The sequence below is a fragment of the Chaetodon trifascialis genome, chromosome 6 (assembly GCF_039877785.1).
Source record: "Chaetodon trifascialis isolate fChaTrf1 chromosome 6, fChaTrf1.hap1, whole genome shotgun sequence".
Classification (NCBI taxonomy): Eukaryota; Metazoa; Chordata; class Actinopteri; order Chaetodontiformes; family Chaetodontidae; genus Chaetodon; species Chaetodon trifascialis.
This window is the reverse complement of record NC_092061.1, coordinates 14,039,178-14,054,700: the sequence shown is the minus strand read 5'-3', so window position 1 is coordinate 14,054,700 and position 15,523 is coordinate 14,039,178. Positions and strand designations below refer to the sequence as shown.

General features: G+C 42.5%; 1 protein-coding gene across 2 annotated transcripts; it reads left to right on the top strand.

Annotated features, from left to right (window-relative positions):
• Positions 1 to 3,861: 3,861 nt before the first annotated feature.
• Positions 3,862 to 15,354, top strand: ap3s1 (adaptor related protein complex 3 subunit sigma 1). 2 transcript variants are annotated; one of them, XM_070963952.1, is made up of 7 exons: positions 3,867 to 4,175; positions 7,605 to 7,696; positions 8,300 to 8,411; positions 8,528 to 8,599; positions 10,167 to 10,274; positions 11,635 to 11,676; positions 14,503 to 15,354. In XM_070963952.1, the coding sequence occupies exons 1-6, from the start codon at positions 4,107 to 4,109 to the stop codon at positions 11,668 to 11,670; spliced, it is 489 nt and encodes a 162-aa protein (XP_070820053.1). In that variant the 5' UTR covers positions 3,867 to 4,106; the 3' UTR covers positions 11,671 to 11,676; positions 14,503 to 15,354. The 2 variants fall into 2 exon arrangements, with proteins under 2 accessions (XP_070820052.1, XP_070820053.1); XM_070963951.1 differs by lacking the exon at positions 11,635 to 11,676 and having other exon boundaries at positions 3,862 to 4,175.
• The last annotated feature ends 169 nt before the right edge of the window (positions 15,355 to 15,523 follow it).

Sequence of the window (15,523 nt, the reverse complement as noted above, 5' to 3'; positions counted from 1 at the left end):
AAATGTCCATCCATCCATTTTCTATGCCGCTTATCCCTTTCGGGGTCGCGGGGGGGCCGGAGCCTATCTCGGCGGGGTACACCCTGGACCGGTCGCAGGGCACATACACACAACCATTCACACTCACACTCACACCTAGGGGCAGTTTAGAGTCACCAATCAACCTAATGAGCATGTTTTTGGTCTGTCGGAGAAAGCCCGAGTGCCCGGAGAGAAGTAAAATAAAGTAAAATGTTTCAAAGGAAAACTTGTCATTGAGGAACCGTCACATTTACATTTGAGAAGTTGTAATTCCCACAGTGCTCTGGTTCCAACTCAAATGTGAAGCTTCACAAAATCCAAACACTCCAGTAAAGTATAGGCTCAGATCCCAGCCTCAATTATACCTCAGATCAGTAAACAACAGGAGGCAAATCGAGTAGGTGCTTTGACTTACCACCTGCCTGTGCATGTGTGTGCCTGCGTGCGTGCATGTTAAAGTTATAAAACAACTCTGAGACGGATTTATGCACAAAATCAGACACAGGCAGGCAGTGGGGGCCTGATGGGTCGTTCTTGGCGCTGTATGTCAGCCAGTCCAGCTCTCTCAACGTGCAGTTGATCACAAATCATTCCGATGAATGGAATGCAGTCCATCACAGAAAATGACAGGCCGTTCACTTGCGGTATTCCACCTATTTCCCTCAAAGATAAGAACAAGAACTGTCACTATGGAGAAAAACATGTCACTGGAAGTCCATACTGTAGTTGAGGTTATTGTGGCAGTGCATATGGTGCAAAGTGTTTGTTTTTGCATGCTTATGAGCAGCGGTGGCTCAGAAATGCAACATGTCCAACAGATAAACAGATGTCATTGTGCTCATGTTGCAACTATGAGCACAGTGCCTTGCTCGAGGACAGTTGAATAGGAATATTAGAGAAACAAAAAGGAAAAGCTTGAGTAGGAACTGCACACTTTTCACATGTTTTCAGACCTGGATGAGGTAAAATTGTCTGAATATTACTGGCTGTCACATTCAGCTGGGATATTCCAGCAGGAAAACTGTCCAACTTGTGTCAGTCTGAACAAAAATCCTCTGGCTGAGTAAGATATTCCGGCCCTCATGTTTACTGGCTGCATAAAAAGTGGAGAATGCTACAAAAGTTGTGGCAAATTTTCCTCTGAGGGCTTCAGGGCATTCAATCGATCATCTGGAAAAGTTTCCTCTTAACTGCCACATCATCAACGCCAGATGAGCTGCTGCTCCACCTTGTGGCTAAAGCTTAAACTGACTTTGTCCAGGGAATAACAGTGGTCTGATGCCCTTATGGGACAGTAATTAATATAAATGATTATGCAACATTTAATATGACAATTGTTTGGATGGAAAATGAGCAATGTTATATTTACTGATATATTTTGTGGATTAATTAATGAATATAATGTAACTGATGACAACTAAGAAATCTGTTAGATGGTAACAGATAAAATCTGCTGCATAGGCTATGAGCCAACAGCCTCAAGCTACACTGACAACTATACATCTCATGTTAACTGATTTGTTTTTCTGAGTACACAGGTCTGTTTTTTTATCTGCTCAGATCGACCACAAAACAGTTACTGACTGTCTAAACTGTAATGAACACCAAAAAGTGTCTCCGGCTTCAAACTTAATTTATCTGTATCTAAATCATCTCTTGCACAGAAAAGCAAGAAAAACTGCCACTCCTCTGGCAGACATTGTACACAACAGATTTCTTCTGTTAATTATATTTGACTTGAAAAATGTATTATTTAAAAGGTATTAATTCTAGAGCCACTATGTGCTGATTGTGAATGCTGAGTTTTGTCAATGTATTCCTTTATTCTGAAAGGTCAAAGGGTAAACCATATGACCCAGATGGAGAAATTTGGGTGGTCAAGATGCAAAAAGTACACAAAATACTAATAAAGTACATATAAATACAATATTGAGTATGCAGTCCCCCTCCATTCCCCTAACACACCTGTTTCCAAGAGAGAGCATTTCCAAGCACCCTCAATCTACTGTATGCTCACACACACACGCACGCGCACGCACGCACACGCACGCACACGCACACACACACACGCACACACACACACACACACACACACACACACACACACACACACACATACACCTCCAACACCCTTGCTCAAGCATATGCTGACACATGACAAACACAACACAGACAAATAAATACTTCAATATGCAGTACTCTACATGATCCATGAGAAACCAACTCTACAACAACCTTATGATGAAAAAATCAATATATTGCACTACGCAAGTATTGCACATGGGCAGCACGATGGCGCAGCACGCTAGTGCACGTGCCACACAGCAAGAAGGTTGCCAGTTCGATCCGCGGGCGGGGCCTTTCTGTGTGAAGCTTACATGTTCTTCCCGTGCATGCGTGGGTTCTCTCCGGGTACTCCGGCTTCCTCCCACAGACCAAAAACATGCTCATTAGGTGAATTGGTGACTCTAAAATTGCCCCTAGGTGTGAGTGTGAGTGTGAATGGTTGTTTGTCTTGTGTGTTGCCCTGCGATCGACTGGTGACCGTTCCAGGGTGTACCCTTCCTCTCGCCCGTCGACAGCTGGGATAGCCCCCCCCGAAAAGGATAGGCAGTATAGAAAATGGATGAAAGCATAGCACATAGCCCTGATCTCTGAGCCCCGAGGAGATAGCTGTGTTGAATCTAACCTGCTGATATGATTGAATAGAAAATCATTAATCCATAGAAAGAGCTGTAGATTAACTCCCAAGATCCATCAGTTTGCCTACCAGCAGTTTCACAACAGTGTGAGGTTGTTCAGGATGTTCATGTATACCGCTGGTCAATGTCAGCAGTGCATCCTCAGCCTCCTGCTCCGGCTGATATGCAGACTGAAAGGAATCCAAGTACGGCGTGACCTCAGTGAGGAGCAGTTTTAACACATAAGTACTGAGGTTAGGGCAACTGGCCGGAGGTCATTCATCTCTTTGGGCCCACTGTTTTTGGGGACACGTATAATCAAAGACCGCCTCCACTGGTCAGGGATTGCACCTGAGTCCAGTAAGGCCTGAAACAGCCTTTGAAAAGGAGACGAATCAGCACATGACTGATTCAGATGGCTGTAAATTATAAAGTGTGACATCAGCCTGCCACTGAAGGATATCTATATATATGGTGGAATATATGTGGTATGACAAAAATACAGGATATCCTGATGATGATATGCTCAGTGGTGGAATTTACCTAATTACATATACTCAAGTACTATACTTAAGTACAATTCTGAGGTATTTGTATCTTTTCATGCCACTTTTATACCTCAACTTCTATGACACTTCAGAGGAAACATTGTACTTTTTACTCCACTACAGTTATCTGACTTAATTCACTCTTTACAAATTAAACATACACGATTTCAATTGTGTACAACCCGCTGAACCAAGCAAGCATGGTGTACTGTCACTTATTGTTACAGTCCTATACAAAATAATCAGAAATGCAACAGTAACATCCTGCTTTTTTCAATGCATGAAGTAATAGTAATCAAATGATATCAGATATTTTAGTATAACAGTCACAGGGTACATTTTACTGCGATGAGTACTTCATTTCCTGATTATACTCACATGCTTAAGTTCAATGCAGGACTTTACAATAAAATAAAATAAAATACAATTAAATAAAATAACTTTTCAGCTTACTCCACTGCATATATCACCCTTTAAAGTAGACATGCATACATACATACAGAACCAACCAACCAAACAAACAAATAAATAATTAAAAGCAGTTCTTCTTCTTCTTCTTCTTCTTCTGTGGTTTCCAACATTGGACGGAGGAAGTTTGTCCCACCGCGGCTGCCGTAGCGGGAAGAGGCGGAGGAGGAGGAGATGACTGGTCTTTTGACGTGGAATATTTCCGTAAAGAGACGATGGAGGAGGAGTAGCAGCGTGTAGCTCGAAGCTATCCCGTATTAACCTTACACCGAGACGGGGTTTAGCCGTGAATCCCGGTCGGATCTGGGTTCACGGGAGTTGACGGAAAGCAGTCTTTCTGAGACTGATCCCTTTCTCTCCCCCCGCCTCCCTCCGCTCAGCTACAATCATGATAAAAGCCATTTTAATATTCAACAACCACGGGAAACCAAGGCTTTCTAAATTCTACGAGCATTATGTGAGTAACATGACATTTTGTTGACTGCAATTTAGAGATTTTCTTGCTCATGAAGGTGTGTTTGTATGATGGATAGGCCAAGATGAAGAAAGTAAATTTAAAATAAGAAGCTTTGGCTGTCAGGATTCTTGGTGTAATGTAGTTAAAGCAAGCCGAGGCAGATGCGGCCAGGTGTGGACCGCATATTGTTGCAAACTGTTTGAATGGGAAGGTGTGTGTGCTCTCCACACACCGCCCTGTGATGTGCAGTCGGTGTATTAGATGTCAGCGTGAAACCACGGTGTCCGTTCAGGACATGAATAATTAAACGTGTGCGAGCCGAAGCGAGGCTATCGCCTTCCTGCCGAGCCTGGCCGAACCGGACGGCGCCAGGTGTTCGTCAAGTCAGATCCAGCTGTGCTCATGAACGCACCGAGTCAGGGAGTTCACGCTGGTTGGGTCACATGACTTTAATAACGCCCTTGTGAGCGACTCGTGCTCATTCCTCCAAACCTCTCGCGACTGCTGGATCAATTAGCTTCATTGTCATGAACTTTCGCACCTGTCCTGTCAGGGAACACAGCGGATGAGATCCACGCAGATGACAGCTTATGTAATGTCTCTCGCTGGGCAAGCTGCGATGGCTTCTTCTCATAATTGGATTTATATCTCGGGGTTGGCCGCCTGCCCCTCTGCTGTAATATCGTTGCCACAATAGCAAGGTGGCCTAACCAGGAAACTGATTCTCTCCTGAGCTGAAACTAGACGAGGAAGTAGAATAACTGACAGAAAGTTCATAAAAATGATGTTTGAGTCACTCGAAAATTTGACACAGCCGCTAAAAAAATGTACAAAAGTTCAAATATGAGGACGTTGTGAATGTGTGGCCATGTTTTTGACATTGGAGCTGGTTTTCTCCTTAACTCTACAGTAAAATTAACACAATCATAGTCAGGGTCAATCCATTGAATCTGTCAGTAAACGTCTTGGGGAAAAAAAGGTTTTCTGAGAGCTCAGATGTGAGGAAAGTGCCGGTGTTTTACAACATCATTTCATTTTCCTAAATCCTCTACAGTAAAATAACACATTCTGCAGTTAAAGCACAGTGTTGCTTCATTTACTATGTTCCAGCATCAGCTTATTGAGCGGGACATGGATATATTTGCATTTCCGGGGGATGAATTGAAATTGATTGGATTATACAGAGGCTGTATGTAGACGCCATCTGTTATATTAAGAGCTGAGGTGTCGGCTTACTGGCTGGCAGGATATAATATTTCACACATGCTGCTAGCTGTGAAATCCCGTCCGTAGCATTCAGTTTATTTAAGTTGGTTTATTGTTAAGACTGCGCCTGAGTTCAAAGGCTTGTGTTGTGTATAAGATGCTAAAAGATGATGTGTGTTTGCAAGTCTTGTGTGTGTGTCGTGTTGAGAGGCAGAGCTGAAGAGGCCTTGTCCTATTGGTCAGAGTCGGTCCGCCGGCTCAGACATGGAGGCGAAGCATCCGTCTGAGGTAAAGGCAACACAAGTTCACACTATATAAATTCGCTTACCGTCGACGGGCGCTCTGCCAACATCAGTGAGAAGTTTTCGGAAGAGGAGCAGCTGCGTGTTCGTGCCGTAACAACAAGTCCTGCAGCTTGTCTGCAGAAGTCCTGAGATTCTGGATCAACAGTTTTAACTAAAGTCGCTGTCTCACACACTGGACACTCGTATGGTCGTTGGCTGATTCTGAAGGATGGATGGCAGATGACAGATAAATAGCAGTAGGGAAGTAACAAAAAACAACTGGTGGAAGTGGTTGAAAAGAAGTTATTTATATAAATCAAAGTATTTTAAATTGTTTAATAGACAACGAAAAGAGCGAGTGGGTGCTTTTCAAACAAATGAAATAATCAAAACCAAAAGAGAGCTCTCCTAAAATGAGACTAAAAGAGAGCTCTTCAAAAGGAAGAGCTTAAGTCATATTAACCAAAAGAGAACTCTCTAAAAATGAGAGCTACCTAAATTTGGGTAAGAATAGTGAATTATTAACCTTACATGCTACTCGTGTTGTGCAGGCTGCAGCTGTGACTGTTTGAATTGTAAAACCCCCATATTTAGGATTCATAAGCAGCGTATGCAGACACTGAATAAATCCATTAAAAAACTCTAGATTTAGATTTCTTTGACCTTCTGCAAGGAAAATTGTTTCCATCTTCCGCACGACCTCAGCGTGCACAAATGCATCAAACTAGACAGAACTCAAACTCACAATTGCATTACAGTCCGGACGTTGTGTTCAGCTCTGTTGTAGCAGAGTTGTAATCAGATGTAACTATAATTCCTCCTCAGATGACCCGTCCTCTGAGTGCAGGCACGTCATGTCCTTATAGCTTCATTATAGTGTGTTAGAAAGCGTTTTCAAGAACAGTTTTCAGGGAGATGTTGCAGCTGTGTGTGTATGTGTGTGTGTGATTGTGTGTGTGTGTGTGTCCTGTATGCCCTTGAATTTGCCTCATAAAGGGGCGTCACTGTGACTCACACACAAATGTGGAGGAAAGCTGCAGGTTCAGAGCGAGCGATGGTCCAGAGGAGAGCACAGGACCGCGAACGCCGTCTTTACGAGAAGTTTGAAAAGATGCTGCCACTTTTCACAGCCTCGCTGCTCCTGTATCGTCAAACTGCGAGTAACGCCCCTAGCCACGTGCTGTGAGTCACATGACCGATTTAGCCTTCCAGCCAGCCGCGTACAGGACAGCCTCTTCCCTCCTTGTGCTCGCTGACCTGTTATTCACCCCCAGAGGATGTGAGCACCCTTTGGCGAGGCTGAGTCAGTGTTGGAGCTGCGCACAACAAGATTTTAACCGCTGTCGTCTCTTGACTGAGGATTTTGAAGTTGGATGAAAAGCCTCAGGGCGTATGTTTTTGGACATCGCTTTTTAATTGCATTTCACTCAGCTCCAATGTGTTTGCCTGTTTGGCCCTAAAGCAGTCTAATGCAGGAGTCTGATATTCGTCAATGACTGTTTTTTTGCCATGGGACTTTGGCCGTCTGTATATTCAGGAAATGTTCAATTGAGCCGCTCTTAAAGCCTTTTAGTCAACGCTTGCAAACACGCCTGCAGATATTTGAGGTTTTTAACCAGAATCTCGTCCATTAGCAAACAATAAGATGGTTCTGCTTTGGTTCAGCTTGTACACTTACTGCCTCTGTAGCCTGTGGGCAGTCGTCTGTGTTTGAATGTGACAAAGAGAGTGCTTAGTGTATATAAATCCTGTTTTTTCACTCCAATACGTCTATTCAGGAAAAAAAGAGGTGAGGGGAAACATCAATTTAGCTGCCAAGCCAGCCTGTCGGCTAGAAGTAATAAAGCGGCTCCCTGGGAGGAATTAAGTGCACAAACAACACATTATTTAGCATCTTCCTTTCGTTTAACAGTCTCTGTTTCCATGTTTCATCCTGCAGAGTGAAGACACAGAGCAACAGATCATCAGGGAAACCTTCCACTTGGTCTCAAAAAGAGATGAGAACGTCTGTAATTTCCTCGAAGGTGGAATGTAAGTCGTGACTGAAGCCCTGAGTGCGTTAGCTCGGCCTGCCGGTGCATACAAGCGAGTGTGTCTAAATGCTAAAGAAGCAGGTTGTAACTCTGAAGGAGGTGGAGGTAAATACTCTCCATCAGAGAGGCCAACTGTACACTAACGCAGCATCACAGGGATTCATTTCATGCAGTAAAGGAAAACTTGGAGGGCTCCATGACTGACAATCAATAGTAACAGTGTTTGTTTAAAGTTTATTTATCATTCATGAGCGAGGAGCGAACCAGGTGTCCTTTTACTGAACCTGCTTCTGCACTTTTTCACTGTCAGCAGTCTCTTTCATCTTAAATTATGGGACACCTAAAGACACAAGGTTATAAAAATATTATTATACGACAGCATTTAGACAACTCCTGAGGAATAGAGCACAGTAGGAGTAGTTTTTCACCAGTAAAAATGATCATTTCTCATCAAAAAAGGCTCAAATACAACCAGTAAAGTGTTAATTATGCTGATTATATTTACGTTCTGTGTGTGTGCAAACTCCTGATGAACTTTACCCAACGTGTCTCCATTGAGGACAGGCCCTGGTGTGACATTTCCTTGTCCGCTGTGTTTCAGGTTGATCGGAGGATCAGACTACAAGCTGATCTACAGACACTATGCCACACTCTACTTTGTGTTTTGTGTGGACTCCTCAGAGAGTGAACTAGGAATTTTAGACTTAATCCAGGTAAAAGTCTGGGAAACCAGCACATATCTGTTACCATGCTTGACAATACACGGTCTTGTTTTGTTTTTGGCTTTTTTCCCTTTTTCTTTTTTTACTCTAAATTCTTTCCTTTCCAGGTATTTGTGGAAACGCTGGACAAATGCTTTGAGAATGTCTGTGAGCTTGACTTAATTTTCCATGTAGACAAGGTAGGAAATGCTTTTGAATCCCTTTGTGATGTCACATATTATACTACAATAGTGCTGGAGTGTTTGGTCTGTATAAGTGAGCTGGACCTTGTATGAAATCAGATATCACCTGTAATATTCTGCCTGAGCCTTTTCTGCCTCATATTGTCACAACTATCTGATGACCTGACTTCCCATATTTTGTAGTTGAGTCATGCCTATACACTTTTCTTCTTGCAGTTCTTTTAAGCACATTTTTCAGTTTCTTTCTGACATGTTGTTGAAGAAAGAAATCAGTTCACTGACTCATTATTGAACAGTCATAAGTTACAGCCTTACCGCAGTTTGGATTTCAGCTATTATGGTCATATAAGATACCTCAAATCAAAACTTTATTTATTTATATAGCACTTTTCATACATAATAAAATGTAACACAAAGTGCTTCACAGGATTTAAAAACAATAGAAATCAAAATAAAGCAACAATAAAAACCCATCCCTCCCACCCTCCGTATGTACAAGCACCCACCCTCAACTACATGCATACACACACGCACACATGCGCACATACACGCACATACATACACACACACACACACACACACACACACACACACACACACACACACACACACACACACACACACACATACACATTCTTACTGCAGACGATGGCAGGGGTAACGAGACATGGCACGGCACTAATGACTGAGGAAAAGGCCACCTTTCGGGTCGTCCACACCGAGAGACATCAGGGACTGTGAGCACAGGGGGCACCCGCACCCGGGCCCACCCGAGCCCGACAGACCGGTGGGCCCCTATAAGTGATATTAATGTATTTATCAACAACTGTAACTCCTCATGTGAACACCCATAAGTAAAGGCTGGTCTGTAAGTTATAATATTTGACAAATACTCAGTATTAATAAACGAGGGCTGTACCCAACACTAAGCTCCCACACCAGCCTCGTGTTTTACCTGCTAGACTCACGTGCTAGCCTCTTCGACATCTTGATCTTTCCTCACAGAGGAAGTAGGGGAAGCGCCCTGCTCATAGTTCAGTTATGAAATCTCAGCGCGCCACGGAGCGTCTCTCCTGTCGGGCAGCTGACATTGCAGCCAGCTGACGAGTCACGGTGGGAGAGGGTTGTGCCATCGTCTGGTTTAAAAGTGGTTTAGCCAACGTCACTGAGCGTCAGAGCAGCCCGCAGACTGGAGTGGCGCTGCCCTTCCACACTCTGCCCTCTGTTTCTGTCACCCGTCTCTGCTTCCGTCACACTTAGTTTTGTGGTTTGTGGTCATTTCGAGACTCATTTTGTGAAGTTTACAGCGTGCCATGCTGTTGCTCCTGTGTTGCTCTGTGTGCAGTGACACAGTCAAAAAACAAAAGTGCGTTGATTCAGATGGTGAAAGGGGGGCAGACTCGTCGTCCTCTCGAGCATGACTCGAACCAGTGACTGTTAGGGTGAAGCACTGCTGTAATTAACACTTAAAAATGTTTTTATACGGCTTATAAATGCTCAACAGAGGGACTTGAAACACATGCAAATAAGTATTTGTTGTATGATATGAATTTATGGCTCTCAGGTCCACAACATTCTGGCAGAGATGGTGATGGGCGGGATGGTCCTCGAGACCAACATGAACGAAATCATCACACAGGTGGATGCCCAGAACAAGATGGAGAAGTCTGAGGTAAGCCTGACCCTGCCCGTCCACTGTGTATGATTTGACTCTACCTCCAGACTCTGAGGTATCGTGTACAGTATGCAGGCATGTGTGTATGCTGCACCCTGCATGCTACTCTCCAGTGACTTTGTGGATGCTCCCTACCTACTCGAGTGCTTGTGCTTGCTGCACTGCTCCCAACACGGGTTCTCAACATATCCTCTCCTGTACCCCTAAAGTACAGCATCATAGTCATCACTTTTTGTCATTATTATGGAGACTTCACTGTATCATTGTACAGTGCATCTCTGACCATTGAATCGCTCAGTCGCCATCTTAGATTTGACATATATTCATGATAACAGGCTGGTTGTAGGCTGTGTTTTACATTCTTACTGTTCTCGAGGAGAATGTGGATTTCTATACGCTGTCCATGTTGGAGTAAAATGCTTTTCCAATGTGTTTTGTAACATCTGTAAGCCAGTGTCCTCGCTTAGATATTTGCTCTATGCAAGGACATTGCTTTGCTTTCCATACAGCTTCTGCCAGCAGATAAACATTCATTTACTTCTTGGAAAGTTTTAATGAGACAGACAGCCAGAGACAATTTCATGAAATCATTTCTGTTTTGCATTATGTGGATGTTTTTTTTTTTTTTCCTGTGATAGTCCTAAAATGTAACTGCACTAATGATCTGGCTTTGTTTTTACTCACAATGCACTGCAATAATGTCTAGACGTTGAGGGGAAGTCCTTTTTGGACAGAAAGCCACAAAGTTGTACAAATTTGTTGTATTTTGTCGCTACACAAGGAAGTGAAGGGTTACATTGTCAGGTTTTCAACTGGCTGACTTCAAACTCAATTGTGTGTTTGAACTTGAAATGTATTAACAAAGTGCACTTTTTCTAATAATCTGAGCTGCAGTGTGTGCGCTCGACCAGACACAATCTTCTTTTTGGATTGATGTTCTGTAAGCGGAGTCTTTTACTGTTCTACGACCATCAGAGCTGCTCTGTCTTTCCCTCTTGGACCTATCCTAGACCACAGTGTGTTTTTTCACACTGATGCTAATTCAAAATGACGTTGTCCATTTATAGGGCAGTCTCTGGGGAACAAGGAGCGAGCTGTTCTCCTTCCAGACTGGCTGATTAAGTGGCATTAGTGCTCTTTACATCAAACCTTCTCAATTATTAGCTTTATTTCTTGCTATAAAAATAATTGTGGGAGAAGCTTTGCATCGTTTTTGGTTTAAAGATGTGGTCTATGATAGGTCCTATCACTTTTTTCTGTGGAGATAAACTGTAATTACTTTAATCTGCTTTAACATTCCTCATTCCTCTTTTTCCTGACCCTGTCTAGTTCTTTCCATTCTTCTCTCTCTTTACAGACGTTTATCTTTCAGTCTACCAGGCAGGACAGGTAGACACAGGTACTGCTAAATTTACAACCAAGTACTGTAACCTTAACTGAAGTCTACTTCTCCCCTGAGCCTCTCCACATGGCCCTCCATGTAATAACAAACTGATGTCACTAACATACAGTAGGAATCTTTAATGGCAGACCCAAAAATGTTCCCATTTCTCTTTAAAACTCACAGTAGTTCTCGTCACGTTGGTGGATGTACAGGCGGTGGGCTCGATAATAGAAACCCTGACAGCATAATGCAAACCATCACAGTAGATAAAAAATTGTTCAACTCAGATTAGAGTAGATTCAATGACAATGAAATGCAGCTTAGCATCAAACTAGGAGTGCAAAATGCACGATGTGTGCAGATTAATGTGCACGTGTATACAGATATAAACAGAGTGAAATGAACACACAGAGATATGTACAGCGTATGCAGCAGTTACAGTAGGCAAGTGCAGGTACAAGTGTAAATATATAGTGTGTGTAAGAATGAGTAGAGTGTGTGTTTGTGGTGGGGTATTATGCATATAGTCAGGTGTACCTATTATATTGTCCACCCACTCTAGTTTAAAGAAATGTTAATCTACGTCTCGTGGCTTAAAATGGTGCAGTGTATTAAAGGAATAGTTTGATATTTTGGGAAATTCGTTTACTTGCCCAGAGTTAGATGAGACCATTGATAACATCTGTATGGCGTGGCTTGCAACTGATTATCTTAGGTCAGCGAAAAGAGTGGAAACTGGAGGGAACTGCGAGCCTGGCTCGCTCCAAAAGTGACAAAATCTGCCTACCAGGACTTCTGAAGTTAATGTATTAACAGTTTGTGTCATGTTTGTTTCACCTGTACAAAAAACAAAGTGTATTAAGTACAAGTTGTAGTTTATGTGCCAAAGTGTTTGTTGACTGGGACCAGTTGCCAGACAGCCAGTGGAAACAGGAAGTTACTTGTCCTGGCGAGGAAACATAGGCCATGGTAAAATGGCAAATTCTTCTTTTCACACTTTGCTGTTTGTTCAGGTTGAAGGTATTTTTGGACACAGTCGGTCTCGCATTTCCTCCTGTTCCCAGTCCTTGTGCTCACAGATGTAGCTACATATTTACCACACACACACACGCCAGGCCTATCAAGTTTCTCATCTAACTCTCTGCAAAAACAGCCAATTAACATCTTATCCAAAAGGATTATCTATTCCTTTAAGGTCTCACCCACTAAACCACACGCAGTCTGTTTTAAACCAACAATAAAAACCTTCTATTGTTGACCTTTTATCCCATTTTTTTAAAAAAATCCCTCACAGACAAGAGATGTGGCTCCGATCCATCCTTAAAAAAAGGCTCTCTGACTTACACAAACCAGAGAATCAACAGTTCCACAGCTGGTGTTACTATTTGTGAACATATTAATCACCCACTGTTTGATTAAAAAGCCACAATTGTGAACTGGCACAGTAGGTTTCCAAGCTGCCCGCTGTGAGGAAAAAGACATGTTGAGTCCGACTCCTGAACACGGAGACCATGTGCTGGATCAGCATTCCTCTCACTTATGCCACGGTCATCACGGTTCCATCCAACACAGGTCTCCTTGATTCTTGGCAGAGGGAGGAATGCCCATAAGACAAACGGCCCATTGAAATAACCTTGTAGGAATAAGTGAAGTGGATCAATCTGCATTCCAGCCGTGCTTTATGTGCGTCATGTCACTAAATGATTTACGAGGCTCCTCATTTGAGTGTGTTCCCAACAGAGGCAGCGAACATATCATTCTCTTTTGTCTTAAGCCTTTTGGTCATTTTTGGGTCTTTCTGCTAAAGATTCAGTAGCGGGGGGGGGGTCTCTAACCACAGTGATTCTCAAATGTCTGCTCACACTGAGACGAAAACATCAAGTCATTCACTCTCTACAGTTGTGTTTCCTTGTTCCACAAAGCTAAGCCGCCTTGATGCTTTCCTTTTAAAAATGGCAAATTGCTCTTGCACAGTTTCACATTGAGATTCATTGTGTTAGAGTGAAGAGCCTCCTCTGTCTCTGAGAATAGATCTCCCATCGTACTGTAGCACTGTTAGGCTTACAACCTCCTCATGTCATCAGTAGTTAACACCATAGATGTGGAAATGGCACACCATTCTTGTTCCTGTACTCAAAATCTGTATTTAGACTGTAAAATGTTAGCTACGGTCGTGTGTAGTCTTCCCAGAAGAAATTCAAGCCACTAGAGTATCACCTGTATTATTATGGCTAATATCGTTGACACATTCTGTACATACCTATCTATCCAAACATCATTTCCGTCTTCATATCCAAATCCATTTTTTCTGCTTTACCCAATCTCTCCTTGCATTTTTACCCTTATCGGTCCTCAAGAGTCCGGTGGGTTCACTTTCCAAGCAATGCTGCCTTTTGTCCATTTGATGAATGTCCAGTACTGCTCAGTACATCAAAATTAGTGAATGGTGTAGTACAGTATGTCCTCACAGTTGATTCATAATTGGCTCTGGTTGTGGTGTAAATCATTATAGAACCAAATAATGCATGTGCATATGAAGCTATGAAGGCATCTGAATGTACATTTGCACATGTCGTCTGTCCCAGTAGCAGTTGGTGCTTTTGCATTGTGTCAGCAGTTTTTGTTTTTATTTTTGTATTTTTTTTGGTCCAGTACTCTGTTTAGCACTGTGTGTGTCTGTGTGTCCAGTGTTCACTGTTCAATGTGTTGTCATGTATAGCATGTTTTGTGATTTACTGATGTGTATCTTATCAACCCCCTCCACGTGTGTGTTTTGCGTGTGTTTGTGTGTGTGTGTGTGTGTGTGTGCGCGCGCGCGTGTGCGTGTGTGTGTGTGCACAGGCCGGTATTGCAGGAGCGCCTGCTCGTGCCGTATCAGCTGTAAAGAACATGAACCTCCCGGAAATGCCCAGAAACATCAACATTGGTGACATCAGCATAAAAGTGCCAAATTTACCCTCCTTCAAATAGTGGCAGCGAGATCCTGAGCCTGCAGATGTCAGCCAGTGTTTACCGTGATGCAATCTGTTTACCAAAACCTCAAATTACTAACTGTTATCAAAACTATACATCTTGAAGGTACTGTGTGATTTGACACTCCTTGTTCTGGTGTTATCTCTTTGTTTTTCCTATTCAAGAAAAGAGTGTTTTACGTGTGATTTTTTTTTTTCCTGTTTGAAGGATAAATGAAGTATTTATTTATCAGTGGTACATTCCTTCTGCCTCGCTTGGGGGTTGGCCCTTGACGTTTAGCTGCTACAGTCCAGATCTGTGTCAGTTTGTGACTGAAATTGTTTTACTGACTCAAGTGTTTACTTAAAAGAGAGGGCAGGCAGTGAAGCTTTGGGACAGTCTTATTGGTTCAGTTATTCCAGACTAGAGAAATTAATCAATGGAGGAAAGAGCATGAAACCATTTCAAACACCAAATTGGAGCAGGTCTGCTACAGTATTGAAAGTCAGACATTACAGCTTATTTGTAAAATCAGTGAAAAAGTAAAGGATATTATTATATTGCAGATATGCTGTGTCATAGAAATATCAATATACATGCTGAAATGATTTTTTTCTTTTCTTATTTGTATGCAAAATATTTTTTAAATGATTTCTCATGTCTTATCAGATGTTTCTCTTAATTTTAATCTGTGCATGACTTTGCTTTTCTTTTTCAACATAATAAACTGTCGAAACTCAACCTGTGTGTTCTCATTATTTCATCATTACTGTCATCTAATATTGTCAGCACGTGTTTGATGTGGTACATTTAACAAAATGTCATCTGTTGCAGTATGTCAGTAAAGTGCTCCTTGAGATTTTCCACTCATGAGCTCTTGTTTGAAAATACTGCATGTGGCAGGTATGGC